This window comes from Sphaerodactylus townsendi, linkage group LG03, assembly GCF_021028975.2.
Source record: "Sphaerodactylus townsendi isolate TG3544 linkage group LG03, MPM_Stown_v2.3, whole genome shotgun sequence".
Taxonomy (NCBI): Eukaryota; Metazoa; Chordata; class Lepidosauria; order Squamata; family Sphaerodactylidae; genus Sphaerodactylus; species Sphaerodactylus townsendi.
Window position 1 is genome coordinate 110,774,567 of NC_059427.1, and position 19,580 is coordinate 110,794,146.

Sequence of the window (19,580 nt, forward strand, 5' to 3'; positions counted from 1 at the left end):
GGTGCATGTGCAATGGAAACATCATTAGACGCGCCCCCCCCTAAAATTGCTTGTTATAAACAAGCAAAGCTAGCATACAGCACTAGTAATGATTCACAGCTTGTAATTCATGTTCTGTGCAACTGCATCCTTTGAATTGTGTTGCAAATATTTTAGCCAGCCCTTACAGAAGCGTACATGAAGAAATAGGGGATGTATTTTCATATCATAATGTACTGCTGTGCTTAATAAGTGCTACATGCATGCTTTTGCTGTTAGGCAGACTAACATGTTTAGCAGTATGTTGTAGCATCAATTTATTTTGCTACTAATACTACAGCAGTTGCTGAACTCCCCTTCTTTCCACAAATTCAGGCTAAGAAGATTATGTCTAGAAATGCAATAACTACATTGGTTTTAACAATGTACTGGTTAAAGTTAAACTGGCAGTTTGGGCTTATGAACAGTTGTGCTAAGCTAAACTGTGCCTTATTTGGTTACTGAACGGGCTAGGTCCGGCAGTATCCTTATGCCAATTCCTCCTCCTAGTGAGGGCCCTCTGTCTTCCTATAACAGCATTTCAGGGAACTTTTTTGGGCTATTTTTGGACCCCATTGCTCTTTAGTTCCTTTGAGTATGCACGAAAAGCAAATTTTGCAAATAGGACTGTTTAAAACCCCAAAAGGGACTGAGCAGTTATCTAACATTGTAACACATTAGTGGGATAACAGAAAGGGCAGAGAGAAGACAGCATTGTAATCAGTTTAAAATTATTTTGTGAATTGCCTCAAGCAAGTGCCTGAAAAGGAAGCATAATAACAGTTTTAAATAATGGTGTTCATTTTAGAAGAACACAGATGTCAGAGGAAGGGCAGGAATGGGAGACACTGAAAGAGGCAGCCACAGAGGTATGAACTACAGCCCAATTAAGTCCATACTAGTACAGTGAGTGCACCTCAAAATACACATCATTTTGAACTTTCTACTAAAAAGTAACTCTCGTTTAACAATGAAGTCATCTATCATTACCCAGAACAGATTAGGAAGGCAAGCTATGACCACATACAGAATGCATCTTATTACCATTAAATGAATACAGCAAATTAGTCAATTTTAATTAAAAGATTACAAAAGGTGTGCAAAACAACTTCCATGATTAAATACACATTTAAAAGCAACATGCTAACTGGCGAATATGAATATAGGTTTCAGTTAAATGATATTCAAATACCTTACGACTCTGTGACTTAAGGCTTCAGTTAATTTTGAAGCATGTGTGAACTTTAAAGGAATTAAAGAAGTTTTCCAATTGAAAGAGGTGGTTGTGGTTTCAATTTGAATGTGCATATACCTCAGTTTCCAAAATACCTAAACTACAGCTGTACATCTGAAGGATTTATCACTTATGATTCAAATGTCCACCACATGTGTTTGGAATACACCCAAATTCGATGACGATAACAATATCTTACAGGATACAGCAGAAAAGAACAGCGTATTTATTGTTAGCTATTACAGACTACTTTTCTGTTGGTCTGCCACTGTACAGCATAAGTGCAAACACATCAAGGAACAAAAATGTAAATACCTGGAATGGTTATAATATCTAAACATAGTTACCTATCAGATTCACAGTCCCTACCATTGTCCTACGTAGCTTAAATTTCTATCCTGCAGAATGATTTAGGCCAGCAATGATTAATGCCATTTGTAGGATGTGAATTTTGGCACTTCTGACAAAATGTATGAACGTTAATACAAATTCACAACAGTATGGGCTTGCACATTCTATCTATTCCTGAGCAAGGGTAACTCAGAGCAAACTTGCCATGATCCCTTTAAATATATTTGATGAAGAGGAAATAGACATTTGGAAAAGCAGAAACTGCTGGTATAAGTATTCTGTGTCGTCTGGCGTGTCCTTTCTGTTGCCCTACAGCCATGATACCGAAACCGAATTTTTCTTTTCTGAGGAGTAAGAGATGATTAAAACCTCCCTGCAGGCTGATGGCATAATGTACAATAAGCTTCACAAGTTAGTTACAGAGAGGTGACAAACTTAAGAAAACTGAAGAACAGCAGCAGCCAAAACTAACATTTATAACCAGTTGTTGACAGTATATGCTGTATTAGTCCTCTGCCTGGCAGCTAGTTCTGATTGTGTTGGCCTGGACTTCTTCAGTTCATCTGTCCCATCTTGAGCAGCGCTGTTGACTGCTGGGGTAGTTAGAGGCTGTCTCTTCAGAGAGGGAGAAGAATACATTCACCTCTCTTCCCCCATTCTCCAGTTATTTCCATCTGTGCAGTCAAAGTTTATCATCAGTCATTTCTAGGAATTGAGCGTAGACATCCCTGGAGCATTCTCCTTTTTGGTTGAATAAAAATTTGTAGTAGCTGCCATCTGCACAGATTGCTAGAAGAAAGAAGGATTCTTTTCAGGCTGGCAACTAGAGAGTTGTTTGTTTACATTTGGTCTCCTACAGCAGCATCTACTGTGCAATTAAAGCAGCAAGAGAAGCTACATTCTATGCAGGTACAAGGTCCAAAGTACTGCTTTCTAGGAAACAATGATGTACAATACTTTAATAACGTCAAAGAACAAGTAAAATCATTTGCATATTTTGATTAAATGCAGTTCAATTACTTTCACCAAACCCCAAAGCATCCAACAGAGAATTTAGGGGCTGACGATAGGATCTTAGAACAGGCTTGAGTACTGGACACAACTTGCACTTGGAACACATTACTCTCATGATAAATGCCACACCAATGGTGCAATTGTGTGCATTTACCTAGAATTCAAACCAACTGATGAATTAATCCCCAGTGACAAATTGAACTAGATTCAATTAATAGGTCTAGAGTGGAACTTTCAAAGCTTATTTCTGTTTGCATAATTGCTTAATGTCATGCTGTGTGTTAGGATGGAGTTTTATGTGGGCATACATACGCATAAAAATCTAGTACCTTACCTAGGACAGAATTCGGTTCTGTTCCGAAGGCACAAATGCAAGGGGAACCAGAGGGAACCTGAAATTTGGAAAAACTCCACTTGGAACTGAAGTATTTGGGCAGGAAACTGGCAGATGCTAAACTGAAAGAGAAAGAGAGAAGCAAAAACTATCACCATTGATGCAGACTGGCAGCAGCTAAGGAAGCTCTGTTATTTTATTGCCACTTACAAAGCCAACTGCATGGATAGAAGCTAGATTTACAGTCTTGGGGCTAGAAACTATTTTTAGAAATACTTCACTGAAAGCTGTGCAGATATAGCCATAGCAAAGAGAAACAAGTTGCCGCACAGTGATTCTTAAAACATTTCAAATGCAAATTAAAACTCTTCTGTCATGTTCAATAACATACGGGTTCTGTTCTGCTTACCACACTCAGTACAAGGAATGGCACTGGCAAGTTCATTTTTATTTAGACAATCTGACTTGTCAAATGATGCCTTCAAAGAGTATAAAATAATGCACTGTAATAAAAATGTATCTAAATGAAAGAGAAATGTAAACCACATCAATCACCTTACTTTCAAGAGGCTCAGATGAACAAAGGAACCTTCACGTCTCTCTCTAAGGCATAAAGATGTACCAGAGCAGGAAAAAGACTCCATACACTGGAAGCTGCCACTAGAAGAGCATAACTGACAGTGGCACAAAGTTGCATTAGGTGGAATCGGCAGATGATGAGTGATGGTAGCTCTTAATGAGCAATTGTACACTGTGAGAACATTCTCCCTCCCTCAACTCTGCCAGGCCAATATCAGAAAAGGTCATATCCAGCATTTTTACTTTAGTCCGGTAACTAGTGCAGCTGGTTGGTAAATTCTAGACTAACTTTAAAAGTTTTCAAAGACAGCCTCAGAGCACATTAGTAATCCAACTGGGAGATCAAAAGTGCAAGCCCATGCAGTCAAATCCTTCAGTTCCACGAAGGTGCATAGTTGGTGAATCAACTAATAAAATGTGATCTTAGCTAGAAGCTGGGTTATTATACCTTGCTTTTCTACAAAGCAACTTCACTACACTCATCCTTTTTATGATAAACATTTTCACTGTTTCATCAGTTCAAGTTTTAACCACTATGAGCAACTTAGTCTTGTCTCTATTAAATTTCAGTTAATTTACTTTTATCCACTTCCTGACCCCGGAAAGTCATTTGGAAATCATCACATTTGATTCATGTGAAACCATCTAATTTGATTCAAATGAAAAAGAGGAAGAGCTGGTGCCATCAATATGTGGAAGGCAACACACTCTTAAGTATCTCCCAGAAGCTTCATGGAGGTGTTAAAAAGAAGAAAGGACCTCATGAGACAAGTCTCATCCAGAATAACAATCCTTCTGTGCTGCCCCAGCAACAACTGAAGTGCAGTGCTTCAAACTGAAGTGTTAAACAAAATTATATATAATATCAAATGCTAGAAGGGTTCAGGAGAACTGACAGGAACCTTCACCCCATCTTTTTTCAAAGATCATCCACTGGAGTGATGGATGCAGCCTCACTACTGAATCCTAGTATGCTGGGTATTAGATCATTCATTTCATTCAGAAACACCTGCACCTTCCTTTTTAATAACTGGAAAATCTGATACTGATCTGAAATCCCTGCATGGGTCAAACAGGCTTTTCCAAGAGAAACCCCAACAGAAGTTCCTTTAGGTTGAATGGCATTATAACAGCCTACATTGTGGGGTGAATTATTTTAAAGGCCCAGACAACCAACCTCTCCTGACTTGCTAAATGCAATTATCTTAATTGCACAGGTCAATGTCATGACATAGAGAAACAGCATGGTGCAGTGTGGTTAAGAGTGGCGAACAGTAATCTGGGAACCAGGCTTGATTTCCCCACTCCTCCACATAAAACCTGCTGGGTGAACTTGTGTTAGTCTCAGTTCTCTCAGAATTCTCTTAGCCCCACCTACCTGACAACAGTACTTCCTGTGGGGAGAGGAAGGGAACGTAAGACACTAAGGTAAGGAAAAGCATGATATCAAAACAATCTCTTCTTCAGAGGCATCAGTATATTCCTCACAGTGTCAATGTATTGATTTCTCTGTTAGATGCATTTTTAGTTTGCTGCATTATCCCTTCCCATTTACACAGAAGAGTAATGCCTTTTCTTGGATGTCTGAACAGACAACTCAAATAACTCTTTGAATGAGACACAAATATTCAAACTATCTCAGACAAGGATTTCTATATTCTACCATCAGAAGAACCATTTGCAGAAAAAGATCATAGTTCAAAATTGTGCATGCAAAAGGTTCTAAGTTCTCTTTGTCTGGCCTGTATGGAAACGGTCCCAAGAGACTCCTTCCCATACTGTGGATTGTTGCTGCTTGGGATAAAAGGTCCAAAGGCAGTGATGCAGGTTTTCTAAAAAAACTTAGCACTGGAAAAAATTCCAAAAAACATAAGGTGACTTAAATAATGTGATCTAGTTTAGTTTTTAAAGAAACATTTATATAAATGTAAAATCACTTCATGTCATGTCCTAATTAAAAACGAATATTTGAACCAAAATCTTTGATCAGAAAGAAACAATTAAAGATATATATATAGCATATACTTCTTTAGCCAGTGTTTAAGAAAATAGCCAACGGTACTGAAACACTGCTAACACATTACATTTAGCACATAAGTCATGGATGTGGCTGTCCATTCACCAATTTCAAAAGAATGTAACTCTCATCCATGGAGGCCACTGAGGTACCTCATCACCTGTGTTACTTGTTAGCATGGAAGTAGGTAAGGGGGGGGGGTTCTCGGGTTTGAACCCCCCCCCATTCATGTCCGAAGCTCAGCCCACCCGTTTGTGGGGTTTTAAAACATTTTAATGCTTTTTCGGTTTCTGGCCTGCAGGGGGCGCATTGTTTGGGCCTGTTTGGGAGACTCTCCTGATGATACTACCCGGGTTTGGTGAGGTTTGGTTCAGGGGGTCCAAAGTTATGGACTCCCAAAGGGGGTGCCCCCATCCTCCATTGTTTCCAATGGGAGCTAATAGAAGATGGGGCTACACTTTTGAGGGTCCATAACTTTGGACCCCCTGAACCAAACTTCACCAAACCTGGAATTTATTATCAGGAGAGTTTCTTATTGATACCACCCAGGTTTTGTGAAGTTTGGTACAGGGGGTCCAAAGCTATGGACTCCCAAAGAGAGTGCCCCCATCCTCCATTGTTTCCAATGGGAGCTAATAGAAGATGGGGGCTACACCTTTGAGGGTCCATAACTTTGGACGCCCTGAACCAAACTTCACCAAACAGGGTAGTATCATTAGGAGGGACTCCTAAAGATACCCTGAAAGTTTGGTGCTTCTAGCTTAACAATTGCACCCCTGACAGCAGGCACTCCCCAAATTTCCCCAGATTCTCCTTTTAAATCCACCCCCTTCGGCATGGATTTAAAGGGAGAATCTGAGGTCCTCAGTTTAGAAGAAGAAGAAGAGTTTGGATTTATATCCCCCTTTCTCTCCTGTAGGAGATTCAAAGGGGCTTACAATCTCCTTGCCCTTGCTCTCTCACAACAAACACCCTGTGAGGTGGGTGGGGCTGAGAGAGCTCCAAAAAGCTGTGACTAGCCCAAGGTCACCCAGTTGGCATTTGTGGGAGCGCACAGGCTAATCTGAATTCCCCAGATAAGCCTCCACAGCTCAAGTGGCAGAGCAGGGAATCAAACCCGGTTCCTTCAGATTAGAATGCACCTGCTCTTAACCACTACGCCACATTGAAAGTTATGCTGTTTCAGGGTGGGGGATAATCCAACCCAAAACAACATCACTTTCAGTGTTGTTTAACTAGGGACCCCAGATTCTCCCTTTAAGGTGGATATAAAAGGAGAATTTGGGCTCTCTAGTTAAAATACCATTGAAAGTGATGCTATTTGGGGGTGGATTCCAGAATCAGTGCTAGGCCAGGGGCGGGACTTGGGGAGGCGTGGCTATGCCCTAGGGGGGGTGGGGGGGTGGCCCCACCCCTGAACTCCTCCATAAAAAATCTACCCTGCTTGTTAGTTCTATATCACACTGGTGATAATGATACCCCTTGCACTCTAACAGAGAAGACACATAAATAAGAATGTTTGTTTTGATTTTAATTTGATCTGCACAGCCAATCATGTGACTTCATAACCTGACTTTTTAAATGTGGATTATACATATTTGCAAGAATGAGTTGGATTCAATCAGTTTTTCTACTGGTGAAGAAAAGAGATTCCCTTTATCTATCTATAAAGGCTATGTTGGGGATCATGGGATCTACATAGACAAAAGCCATGAAGGGACTGTAAATAAGGAACTCCCTGAGTGAAAAAACTGACCAGATCCAACCCTTTATCCTTCTACTCTCACATTACAAGTCAATAGAGTATACATTGACTTTCAGTGGCATAAATTGGAATGACTGCATAAGGTTGCGCTGCAAATCTTTATGGATTAGTTTAATCTTTCTTGACTAATGATTATCAATGCTAGTCCTGGGTAGATTAATTTCTATCAATTAAATCACCATGACAAAAGTCAAAAAAGGGATGTAAAGCATTTTTATCAATTTAGGTAATTCATTAAAGAGTGTGCTTACTAATTAGTTGCTGGAACCATAAGAGCGATCTTGATTTAAAACAATAGACTTTTTCATAATACTTCAGAGGGTACACTGTCAGTTTTTAAATTAGCTTTGCATCTTCACAAATTTAGAAAATATGAAGTACATTGGTTATTCCAAATGATTCCAAAGTACTTTCTTCACCCCCTGCTGCCACGGCAGATTTCTTGGGTCAGGTGCTGTTTGGAATCAATTTTTAGACATTTCCTGTCTAACAACTGTGCTATGTGACACGGGCTGAAGCAAGAGAGAACATTTGCATTAACCACAGACTTCATTTTGTTAAAAAAAATGGCAACTGGTTTTAAAAGTATTATTTTGTATTCATTCTGTGTTTGTCTCTTCCCAGACTTCACAATGACTGAAAGTTTCTGCAAATGCTACCTATTTGCTGAAATCCCCAAAAGGGCAAGTCTCTCACCTTGACTGCTTGTTTCTTTTTGGATCCTCTGCAGCAAAGATGTGCACGGTGGCATGGTCACTTGACACACAGATGAGAGAAGCATCTTGGTTGAAGTTAATACTGATGGAGAAGTTAGAAATAAATGTGTTTCTACCACCACTGCCATGCAGCAACTGACAATAAACAGAACTCTCTCTATATATATATTCAAGAAGAGAAAGTAGTGAACACAGCTGCCATTTCCTAGCATTGTATTTCTTTCCCCATCTACATGTAGTAAACTCCCACAGAAGCTAAGGAAGGTAGACTCCATGAAACTTAAGTTTCCTAGGAAGCTTTCTGGTGTAAAGGCACCCCCACAGCAAGAGCTACATTAACAGATCTCTGCTGAAACCAAGAAGGTATGCTCAATCCATAGAAATTGAGTACAGAGATAGCAACTAAAGGTAACTAAGCAGTAAAAAAAATTGATTTAGAAATCAAAGATCCTAAGAGGAACCAAGAAGAAAAGATCTGGGTTGTCAGTCTTGGCTCACCAATGTGGAATGTGCATTTGCTCAACAGGTATTTTTAGTCAACATCCCATATATGTAATCTTTCAGCTCTGCATTATTGCCAAATACATCTTCCCACGCTTCAAACTCACTGAAAGTTTCTGCAAATGCTACATATTTGCTGAAATCCCAGAAAGTACTTTTATAAGCTCTTCATTAAGCTTAGTTGATGTGCTGCACACAATATGAGATCAGCTAGAAATGTGACCTATTTCTCATATAAAGCAGCAGATGAGCAAAAATGTATTCGCATGTGACAATCCACCCCACGTACCTCCAGAAATCCGTCTAACAGCTGCAAGAGTATGAACACCCTGTAGGTACCCCTCCCCCTTTTTGCGTGCTGGCCACCATCTCCCTTGATAAGCCAAGGCAAAATACAGTGTGATGGATGGGCAAAACAACAATGCTTACCAGTAGATATTGGCAGCCTGAGACCCTCTGCGCAACTCTTGGATTAAATGCCCTGATGATGTATCGAATATTCTTATAAGGGTTCCCTGTAAAAGCAATACAGTATTTTAAGATGCATGAAAAAAGCTTTCAAAATCAGAATTAGATCTCCCAATAATAATCCAAGCATTAAGACATAGCTACTTGCTTAACCCAATAGGGTGTTTTGGATTATTCTACTCATCGCATGCTATCCTAGCTATACAGGTTATTCCGGGCGACATATAATTTTCTGTTATTGCTTGAGATTTTATATATTTGTACACACAATATGGCCTTCCATTATGAAGCTTGCTCCTCCAGAGCTAGGCATCCTCAGCTCAGGCAATATGCTCTGTTTTGTACAAGCTGAAGGAAAGGATTCAAATACAAGCTTAGAGCCAGAGAAGAATTTTTGTGGGCACAAGAATTTCCACAAATGGAATGTGACTTTCTCACCACTCTCCTCTTGCTGCAGCCCCTTTGGGCCGCAGAAAGCTGTGCTCAGTCCACAGAAATCCATGCACCCATATAAATGCTGCTCTGGATCTAAGCCACACCCTTGTTTAAAATGATCAAAAGCCATTTTTAAATCCAACTCTAACCCTCCACTCCCTTCCAATTTGTCAATATCAATATACCATGAAATTACTGCCGAGAAAATTCCCATTAAAAAAAAACAGTTTTAAAAGTTTGAATAAACCAGATCAGTATACTCCATTTAATATACCCTCACATTGTGGAATATTCTGGCAAACAGCAAAGAGACAACATGGTAAGACTTTAACTTTAGCAACAGACAGCTGAGAGTTCTCCTGATCATCATCTAAGGCACAGGTGTCAAACTCACGGCCCTGATGCTGGCAGGGGATGATGGGAACTGTAGTCCATAACATCTGGAGGGCTGCGAGTTTGACACCTATGATTAAGGAGTTTAGGGTAGTGTATACCCTTTCTCCAATTTTAGCCTTCCTACAAACCTGTGAGGCGAGGCTGAAGGAAAGTGAGCTGCTCAAAGCTACCCAGGAAGATTCACAGCTGAGCTGGGTTCTGTAGCCAAGGCATTGTGACAGAAATCCAGAATCAGATCTATTATAATGCACTGTCTCCTTAAAGCAAGGAACTTGACAGTGGAAATACAACCCCAGAACATTTACAGATAACTTCTCCTTAACTATTACAAATAGAAATCTGTTTTTAAAAAACCCAAGGCTCTCGAGAATTTGCAAGAGAATCAAGCCTCCCAGTAAGAACAATGGTGAACAGATCTCACAGACATGGAATTCATCTTGAATGTATCAAGTCATTAAGAATGACAGCATATCTTTCTAGTCAACTAGGCAACATGATAATTTGCTTACTTTTTCTGATGCTGTGGCAATCCTTGTTCCTTGAAGGTTGAGAGCTATGCAGCTCAAGACTCCTTCATGAGCAGGTATATCTACAGGAGGTTTTTCTGTGTTTGCCAAATCCACAATCTGTACATGTCCAGTATGAGTTCCAGGGAATGCAAGCAGGGAATTATTACTGTTTGGACACAGTACACAAAGACCTAAAACACAAGGGAAAGTAATAAAGACCAGATCTTTTTACAACTGCATCTCCACCCCACCCCTGGCAATAAAGAAGTTATAACAAAAGCTCTAGGACACCTACTCCTGAGGCAACACGAATTCAAGCTTAAGACTAGCAGAAACTGACTTGTATCCTACAAGATCTACAGGTGGAACTTTTCTGCTTCTCACTTCCACTCCAGCTCATTGAACGTCACCGACCCCAGCTGGATTTCTGCTCCTCATGGTCAGTGAACATTCAGGAACAGCACAAAGGGCAAAATGACAGTCTGCGATCAGAAGGGGGAACTAGGGAAAATCACCCCTTCTCTGACAATAGCCGTGTCTTTATTAACCTGTTATTTCCCAGCTAACAGATTTACGGACTGAATGCCTGCATTCTCCACTCATCTGTTAACCTTTCAGCCATTCGTTACTGGAAGCTGACATCAGGATATGATCCTCTTAAGTTTACATAAATGCAATCAAAAATAAACTAGGCAGATTTCTTTTCAGATCACATGAGAGAGTTCCAGAAAAACAGAAGACATATGGCCTCCTCAGCTTTGCTACTGCACCTAAGCAGAGAAGATAGGTCTCATCAACACTTGGCTGACAGAGTTACAGGGGATTTCAGAACACAGCATCTCACAATGGCAAGCAAAAGTTATAGAAGAGGATAACATCGACTCCTGTTATTTTTCTGTAATGCACATAACTTACCTTTAGGGTTATAGCAGGTTTCAAAGACATGCAACTGGTGAGGATTGTGCGTAAATGTGAAAACTTTAATCATTGAGTCCAAAACTACCACAATCCTGAAAGAGACAAAGTCAACAGCCCATACATTCAAGTTACTGATGATCATTATACTCAGTTAAACATGGATCTGTATTAAGTACACATTTGTTCACACTATTTCCCAGACACCTCTTTCCAAATGAATTAAATTGAATCAAACAACAGACCAACACTCTGGATTTTCTCAGCTGCACCTACCAATTCCTGTGGAGCATGGTATAGCAGAAAAATGAGGAATGAAATAAAACACCAGCCTTTTATCATGTAGCATTTCAGTCAACCATTCTCGTCACAAAATGGATCTAAGACTTCCTGATTCTTAAGAGGAGGTTCAGTCCTACAATATGTCTAGTTGAGTTGCGCTTTTTATTTCCCCTGAGCTTCCCAGACCTTTTCAAGGTTTGTTATTCCCACCAGGGGATCTTGTAAGACTCCCTACTGGAAGAGATATGCAAGACTGATTGCAGATGAGAAGGAAATAGGAGGGGGAATAAGAGAATGCTTCCATTCCCTTTTGGTACAGCTTCCACAAAGGAAGCTGAGTCCATGAAACAGCCCTACATAAATAGCATGGGTTATCTGAGGAATAAACTGCACCAACTCACCTGTCTCTTCTAAGCTTAACAGCTTTGACTTCTGTGGAAAACTCTATTTCGATAACAGTCTTCTTTTTCAAATCATCCCAGATCATCACTGCAGTAATGGAAATTACTGTATTAGTCTTATAGTAGCAACTGTCATTATTTAAACCACTTCTGATTCATGGAAGACCAGCTTAATGAGGAGCAATGGAATCCCATCACATTCATTTTGCACAGGTTTAGTTAGAAAAATACATGGGAAGCATACAGGACCCAAACTTGGATTTTCAAATGTCGATTCTTCTACAGTTAACATTACGCTTCTTGTAATTTTTAACAAACCCAATCTGAATTCATCAGCCACATCTCAGTTCATTCTTATAAGACATAGATGGGCCCATTCCCTATCCTAGAAGCAGCAATTGCTACCAGCATTGTATTGCTTCTGCAGGAGGCACAATATCACTCCTTGTTTAAACATCTGTTGATCCTTTGAACATCTGGAAAGATACCAGTTGACCTGAATACAGAGAAACTACCTACAAACTGATCAAGAAGGAGGATTCCTAATTTTCCTCCTTTGGAATTAAGTACGCTTGGACTACTTCAGGTTTGCAGAAACATCTACCTTCATCCTTGGTGTCTCCACTGCAGATGTTTTGATCCTCATAGTGGGATCACCCACAGCTATTACGTATATAGTGCAATACAGGGAACAGAAGAAAATTTTCCTGTAATCTGATATACATCAGACAGTCTTGGGGAAAAGGAATCCACTTTCCTATGACATGTTTAGGGAAATGCAGCCAAGCTATATGTTGTCTGCAACTAAACCAGCAGCCAAGTTAATTTTTGTTCAAATTAAGGGCAATCCAGGCAGCCCTCCATAAAGTCTGGTTACATATTCCTTCCCACTCAATACTATACCTTTATTAGGTGGATATTTGGGTTTTTTCCCTCCGCCAACCAAGGCTAAATAGTTGCACCGAAACAACATTTCAACATGGCCAACACCTCCTTCTAGAAATTCTAGAGGGAAGGAAAGAAATGTTTTTAGTTAAACATTCAGTGCCAGGTTTTACCATAGTTAATCTCAGGTTGGATCCATGTTACAAATGCCATTGTCAAGCCCAGTTTACTTTGTCCTTCCCCTTCCTTATTTCAAGTTTGCTCAGAAATCTTCCACAAGATGCATGTTATGGTCACAGTAATATGAGCCAGAAAAGAGGCCATGAATAAAAATAGCCAACAACTTCATACACATCCAAAACCCAACCAGTACTTGACTTCAAGACAAGAGTTATTGCTTTAAAGCTGCCCTTCTGTGCACACTGAGACTGAATTCCAGTTAACTCAGCAGCATAAACTTACTTTCAAATAAACCTGCATAGGACTGCACAACATATGGATTATATAAGATGAAGATGAATCACAATAGAGCAATCAAGGCTATAGTGGAATCAGCTCACCTTGCTTTTCCTTCTCCTTGAGTGGATCTGCATTAAACACTCTAAATCCATTTTCCATCCCACATGCAAAGCACCCTAAAGAAATTAAACAAAAACAAATTACTACAACAGGTGCATCTATTGTGCATCAGTGCAGGTCTCTAGAAGAGATGGTGCTGAATTTATTTAGTCAACTTGAATGGAAATGAAGGTCTTTTTAAAAACTCACATTTATATCCCATTCTTGTTCAGAGCACTACACCAAGGGGCTATTTTTTGATCCTTACAACAATGCTGTGGTACAGACTAGGTTGAGGATGATTGACTGGCCCAGACCCACTTGCAGAGATGACTGACAAATAAATAACAGACACCTAGCGAACTTCATAAAGGAATCATGATCTGAAATCAACTCCCTGGTCCAAGTGCAGAATTCTAACCACTACCCTATGCTGGCTTGGCAAAAAACTTCCACAGAACTTTCACAATAAACAAAAAGTAGGGTGATTCTCATTATATGTAGATGAAAAACTGAAGATGGCCCATAGCAATGTATCCAAGACCTTAAGGAAAACTGGGAATTCACAGCTGCACAGGAACTGCAGATCTAAGACATCTCTGGTTCAACTGTTCAAAGACAAATGGTAAGATACTAAAATATGAATGATGCATGGAGGCTGAATGATTTTCTAAGCCAATGTTTACTGTTACAGCAAACATGTACTGTGGGGACTAAAAAGCACCATCAGTATGCTTTCTAGATGCTATATGTTTTTGAACAGACTTGCACACAACATGCTTAAATTCAGAGGGTTGGTTTAAAAAAAACTCTCCCCCTATTCTTTTAGTCAAAGCTAGCTTTTGAAATTAACCAACTTCTCTTTCCTCCCATCCTGGCATTATACTGACTACATTATTGAAGTATTTTTGGAACAAGTACAATAAAGACTTTTCCTTCCAGCAAGGTAATTCCTTTGCTCATCATGATTGTGCATAAGCCTGAGGTAAGCAGTTTGGAAGGCTCTAAAGGCTACACATTCAAATATATTTCTAAATCTGAAATGGCTAGATTTCTTTTTCTTTTAAATGAAAGCTAACATCCCTAAGATACTAAGAGGAAGCAAAACACCCAAAAAGAGAGACTCATTCCGCACATGCAGAATAATGCACTTTCAAACTGCTTTCAGTGCTTTTTGAAGCTGTGCGGAATAGCAAAATCCACTTGCAAACAGTTGTGAAAGTGGTTTGAAAACACATTATTTTGCGTGTGCGGAAGGGGCCAGAGTCTGAAGGAACTACCTGCAGCCTTCACTCCCTGGCATAATCCATATATACCATGCTAACCCACCTTGCAAATGGGATGACTGTTTGCTTGTTCACCACATATGAAATACTATGATTTACTTTTGTCTGTGCTTGATCTTGCCAATCACCAGTGCCACTTCCGGTTAAACTCTATTACCCAACCCACTGACATAAACAAAAATGTTTTCACCAAAATCTTTTACTTGCAAATTCAAAGTCCCTCTGAATATTATTTCCTTATTGCTCTCAACAAAATTGCTCCTTGCAATTACACCTTTACAACTAGATGCTAGGATGGATTACTCAGAACTATTTCCACTGAATTCAATGAACCTTGTTCCCAGTATGCAGAAGATAGTAGCCTTGTTGCCCAATTCTATGCTCATTGATATCAACCAGCCTTGGATAGTCTGATCTCATCAGATCTCAGAAGGTAAGCAGGCTTGGACCTGGTTAGTATTTGGCCAGAACACCTCCAAGGAAGTCCAGGGCCATGATGCAGAGCAAGGCAATGACAAACCATATCTGAACAGCTCTTGCCTTGAAAAACCTACAGGATCACCATACGTCAGCTGTAACTTCATGGCACTTTCCATCACCAGGCACACAAAACTCGGTATGGTACCAGGCTGCTATAGAACATATTTTCATTCCAGTAGAATTCTAACTAGAATTAGATTGATGCCAGTCCTTCGTTCTATCTTATCTAGAATTCTTCCTTGTCCAACATCCTGGTCTCGATCCAATATTAGCTACAAGAGGGCATCTAGGTAGATTTATGTTCCTGCAATGATCACAGCAAGAGGTTTTTTATTATTGTTGTTGTTAAATTAGGTTGACTCTTTTTCAAAAGTAAAGGCTAGAAATTAAGGAGAAATCTTAGCATAAGTGGAATATGCTTAGACTACTTTTATGTGGAATATCATAAAGTCAAAGATTAACGCAGAGCAATCTATGCTGAAGTAGAGGCTACCATATAAAAACTTACACATCCTACTACACAATTTTTCAGCGACTCCTAACCCATTTTATTAGAAGCAAACAAAGAACTGTAGCTAAGAAAACTGTGCTTGTTAACTTGGTAAGTTTGAGCCACTCTACACATTATTTCAGAGTACACTACCCACATGTATGCTTATCAGGGAGCCAAGACAGCATGTGCTCAAGAAGAGTTTCCCTTCAAAGACATGCATCAATTTGCAAGCACACATAGCCAGTGAACACAGGTAGTATGATCTTGAACTATCTTTCCTAACAAATAAAAATGGCAAGCCACTTGCCATGTTTACTAATTTGGGACCATTACAACCACAAAGCTGTAGAATGTCCAACATTAACTTTCTATTGCTCTGTCCGCAGTCCAAATGCAATAAACCCAGGGATCATATACAGACAGGGATTTTTCAGCGATGTGACATCACCTGCAAAATGCCCCTCCCCTTGTGGCTTATCTGGTGCCTATCCTACTAGACCAGGGGTCTGTAACCTGCCAATTGGCCATGCTGGCAGGGGCGGATGGGATTTGTAGCCCATGAACATCTGGAGAGCCGCAGGTTGCAGACTCTTGTACTAGGTTTTAGGTATCAGGCATAAGCACTCCTTATGCCAGGCTTTCAATTAGGAGCTGTTATTTTTAACTCTCTTTTACTATCTGCTTCTGCCTGAGAAGCATTTTATGAAACTTGTATTACAGTACTGTTTTAGGCTGTTTTTATGCTCCTGTTGGGTTTTTCATTGTTTATTAATTGTTAAACGTTTTATGTTTTCCTTTGCAAGCCACCTTGATCGGGCACTCAAGTGGTATAGAAGTAATCTAAGTAAAAAACATAAATAATATATTTGAGAACGCAAGATAATCTGAAAGCTGCCTTTCCTGGTCACAACAGAAGAATATCAAGAACACAATTATTCCCAAGTGATGAATCAACAATATGCAACCCTTAAGGAGTTTTAAGCTAGCAATTGAGATGACAAAGTAAAAATCACTTTGAGGCTGCATTTTGAAAACCAAGCCCTTCTAGAGCCCTAGGCCCAGACACAGCTCAGAACTGAGGGCAAGTACTAGTATGGCAAACATACCCAACATTGATCTCAATATAAACAGCTTATTAAAGACAAAGCAGGTAACATGTTAAGACCATGGAAATATTTTAGGAGCCAAGGAAAAAAAGAAAGCCCACTTGGGAAAGAGTGAGGTTTTGCCCATCGTGGGTGGAAAGGTACACAGCCAGCAACAGAAGAATTAGAAACAGGACCAAACCATCACCAGTAGCAGCCAGAAAAGAGAGTAGCACCCTTTAATACAGTCTCCATATCACCAGGGGGCCAAGGCAAAATAAAGGAGGAAAGGCTGAGCTGGAGAACAGAGTGGGTAGCTTCGATAGCCTTCCGACCAGTACAGCTGGGCGGGGGCTCCTTCTCACAACCTGTCGCGAACAGTACGTGACCCCACAACCTAGGCCACTTTCTACTAAGAAGTGGACCTACGTTGGTGGCAGATTCACGTTCCTTCCCCACCCGCTTCTGAGACTGGGGCGGGGAGACGAAAACTGTGTAAGTGGGCAGGGGGGAGCCAAGTCCTTTCAGAGTCCCCACTGACTGCCGCGGGGAGAGGGGGAATATCAGGGTTGCTGAGACGGATGCAAAGAGGAAAGAGAGACAGGGAAGAGACCACGGCCAAGACCGAACGGCTCCTCTGTCCCCGTCCGTGGGTGGCTGGGTGGGTGGGTGACTGACTAACTGACTGGCCACCAGGGCCCCCCACTCCACCTCCTCTCCTCTCTCACCGTGGTCCTGGTTGAAGCCGGCGAAAAGCAGCCCATTCCCGTGCGGGTTGGCCGGCAGCAAGTTCATGGCGCCAGACTGCGGAGCAGGCCGTGGCCGTGGAGAGGGGGGCGCCTTCACACCATCGGGGGAGGGTCAGCGGCCTGAGTGGGCGGCAGCGACACGATTCCTTCCGGACTAGACAGGCAGCATCCCAAGCACAGAACGAATCGAACGACTTTTTCAGGCCGGCCCGAAGAGCGCCGAGTTCTCGAACGACAGGCGTCCTTCTCTCCCTCCCCCTTTTTATGTTCGATTGCCGAGCGCATCGGCCAAGAGCTGAGTCAAGGGTTGGAGCGCCGAGCTAATGAGTGATGGGCGCCTGTCAGGGATGGCACCTAACTGACTGAGGTGAATTCCTGAACCAACATGGCCTGATCGTATCTGCGTGATTGAAATACATTCCTGTCAATGTACTTGCTACAAAATATAGGTATTCAGCCTGCTATATGTTACGATGCAGAAAAGGGACATTATTTCCTTGATCTTTACTCTCTCTTTCACACGCCTTGTAGATAACTAGGCGTATCCCTGATACCTTCCTCTCCCATGGGAAAAGAGGATGTTTCCGTTTACTTCTGGCAGAGTCAACCTTGAACTTACCTAAAATTGACTTCTGCGGAGGTCGTGAGAAGAACTCTGTGCCATGAAGCTTCCGATATGCTCATTTCACCTATTCAACCCATTGGTTGCCCATTAGTTATGGGTTTGAGGTTTTGCTTATGTACTGGACCCACATATCTGCAGGCCTTGATGTTTCAGTATGCTCCACTACAGCAGTTTAGCTCAAGTGAACAAAACTTTCTGAAGTTGTCATCTTACAAATGGTTAAGAGCCACAGCAGCCTGTACCTAAGTTTTCTCTGTTACTGCTCCTAGCTAGTGAGATGGCCTACAGACCAATATCAGAAAAATTCCCATGCTCCTATTGCAGACAGGCATGCAAAATTCATTTGTTCAGGAGGGCACTTTATAAAGTGAATAAGGCTATAGCTGATGTCAAGGGAACTGAAGGCAGTCTTCATTGCATATATTGTGCTGAGTTTATTATATTGTTCTCCATCCATATTTGTTGCATATTTCTTTATCCATATTTATTACATATTGCTTTATTACATATTTCTCTGTACCGTTTGACAACCTTGTAATTCCTGCTTTACAGTCTGTATTTAGTGCAATGTTCTCTAATTTTGTGGGTGACCTTGGGCTACCCCGGAACCTACCTTATAGGGTTGTTGTGAGGATAAGCTGGAGGAGAGGAGAATGATGTAAACTGCTTTGGGATCCTATTGGTGTGAAATATGAGGTATAAATTAAACATTCTAGTTTAGACTGGGAGTACAGGAAGGGGCTTGAAATGAACAACCACCATTGCATGCCTTATCCCCAAGGAGTTGGAAGCATTTTGTCTGCTGCTATGGTTTTTTAAAATAGATTTTTAAAACTGGTTCTGGTGGGTTTTCCGAGCTGTGTGGCTGTGGTCTGGTGGATCTTGTTCCTAATGTTTTGCCTGCATCTGTGGCTGGCATCTTCAGAGGTGTATCACAGAGGGAAGCCCGTGTGTGATACACCTCTGAAGATGCCAGCCACAGATGCAGGCAAAACATTAGGAACAAGATACACCAGACCACGGCCACACAGCCTGGAAAACCCACCAGAACCAGTTGAATCCGGCCATGAAAGCCTTCAACAATACAAGTTTTTTTTATATTGTTTAACTTGACTGTTTATATTGTGTTATGGTAGGATACAAATATACAACATAGATACCTATGCAGAGCTAGGCATGCCCAACTCTGGTATCATGCAGCCCAGGGTTCCCAACCTCCTGTGGACACCTTTGGAATTCTGACATGTGCTGCTGCAAAATGGCTGCCAAAGTCAAAGTGCAGGGGAAAAGAGGGCTAATCTAAAAACACACAAGGAAAGAGGAGTGTGAGAGAGAATAGAATCAACACTGTGGGAGGCAGCTGCCTGTAAGGCGATATTATTTTAAACTTCCTGGCCATTCAAATCTCCACGGACCAATCAGAAGTTCTGCTGGGCAAGAGTCCCACTTAGTCTCACTCACTTTCTGAAAACACTTGGTAGGTG

General features: G+C 41.0%; 1 protein-coding gene across 2 annotated transcripts; it reads right to left on the reverse strand.

The window, feature by feature from the left end:
- Positions 1-1,069: 1,069 nt before the first annotated feature.
- On the reverse strand, positions 1,070-17,644 carry WDR45B (WD repeat domain 45B). Of its 2 annotated transcripts, none has more exons than XM_048489731.1 (10): positions 17,451-17,643; positions 13,381-13,455; positions 12,839-12,940; positions 11,936-12,023; positions 11,253-11,347; positions 10,338-10,528; positions 8,959-9,044; positions 8,009-8,110; positions 2,952-3,073; positions 1,070-2,392 (listed from the first exon to the last, which is right to left on the reverse strand). In XM_048489731.1, the coding sequence occupies exons 1-10, from the start codon at positions 17,515-17,517 to the stop codon at positions 2,286-2,288; spliced, it is 1,035 nt and encodes a 344-aa protein (XP_048345688.1). In that variant the 5' UTR covers positions 17,518-17,643; the 3' UTR covers positions 1,070-2,285. The 2 variants fall into 2 exon arrangements, with proteins under 2 accessions (XP_048345688.1, XP_048345689.1); XM_048489732.1 differs by lacking the exon at positions 1,070-2,392 and adding an exon at positions 2,417-2,536 and having other exon boundaries at positions 17,451-17,644.
- Between the last annotated feature and the right edge of the window lie 1,936 nt (positions 17,645-19,580).

Excerpts from the sequence above, each read along its gene's own strand:
- WDR45B (XM_048489731.1), bottom strand. The coding sequence starts at position 17,517 with ATGAACTTGCTGCCGGCCAACCCGCACGGGAATGGGCTGCTTTTCGCC. Across the intron at positions 12,941-13,380 it reads CAAGGAGAAGGAAAAGCAAG|AATTTCTAGAAGGAGGTGTT; the intron begins GTGAGCTGATTC and ends CCTTCCCTCTAG. Across the intron at positions 3,074-8,008 it reads AAAAGAAACAAGCAGTCAAG|TTTAGCATCTGCCAGTTTCC; the intron begins GTGAGAGACTTG and ends TTTCTCTTTCAG.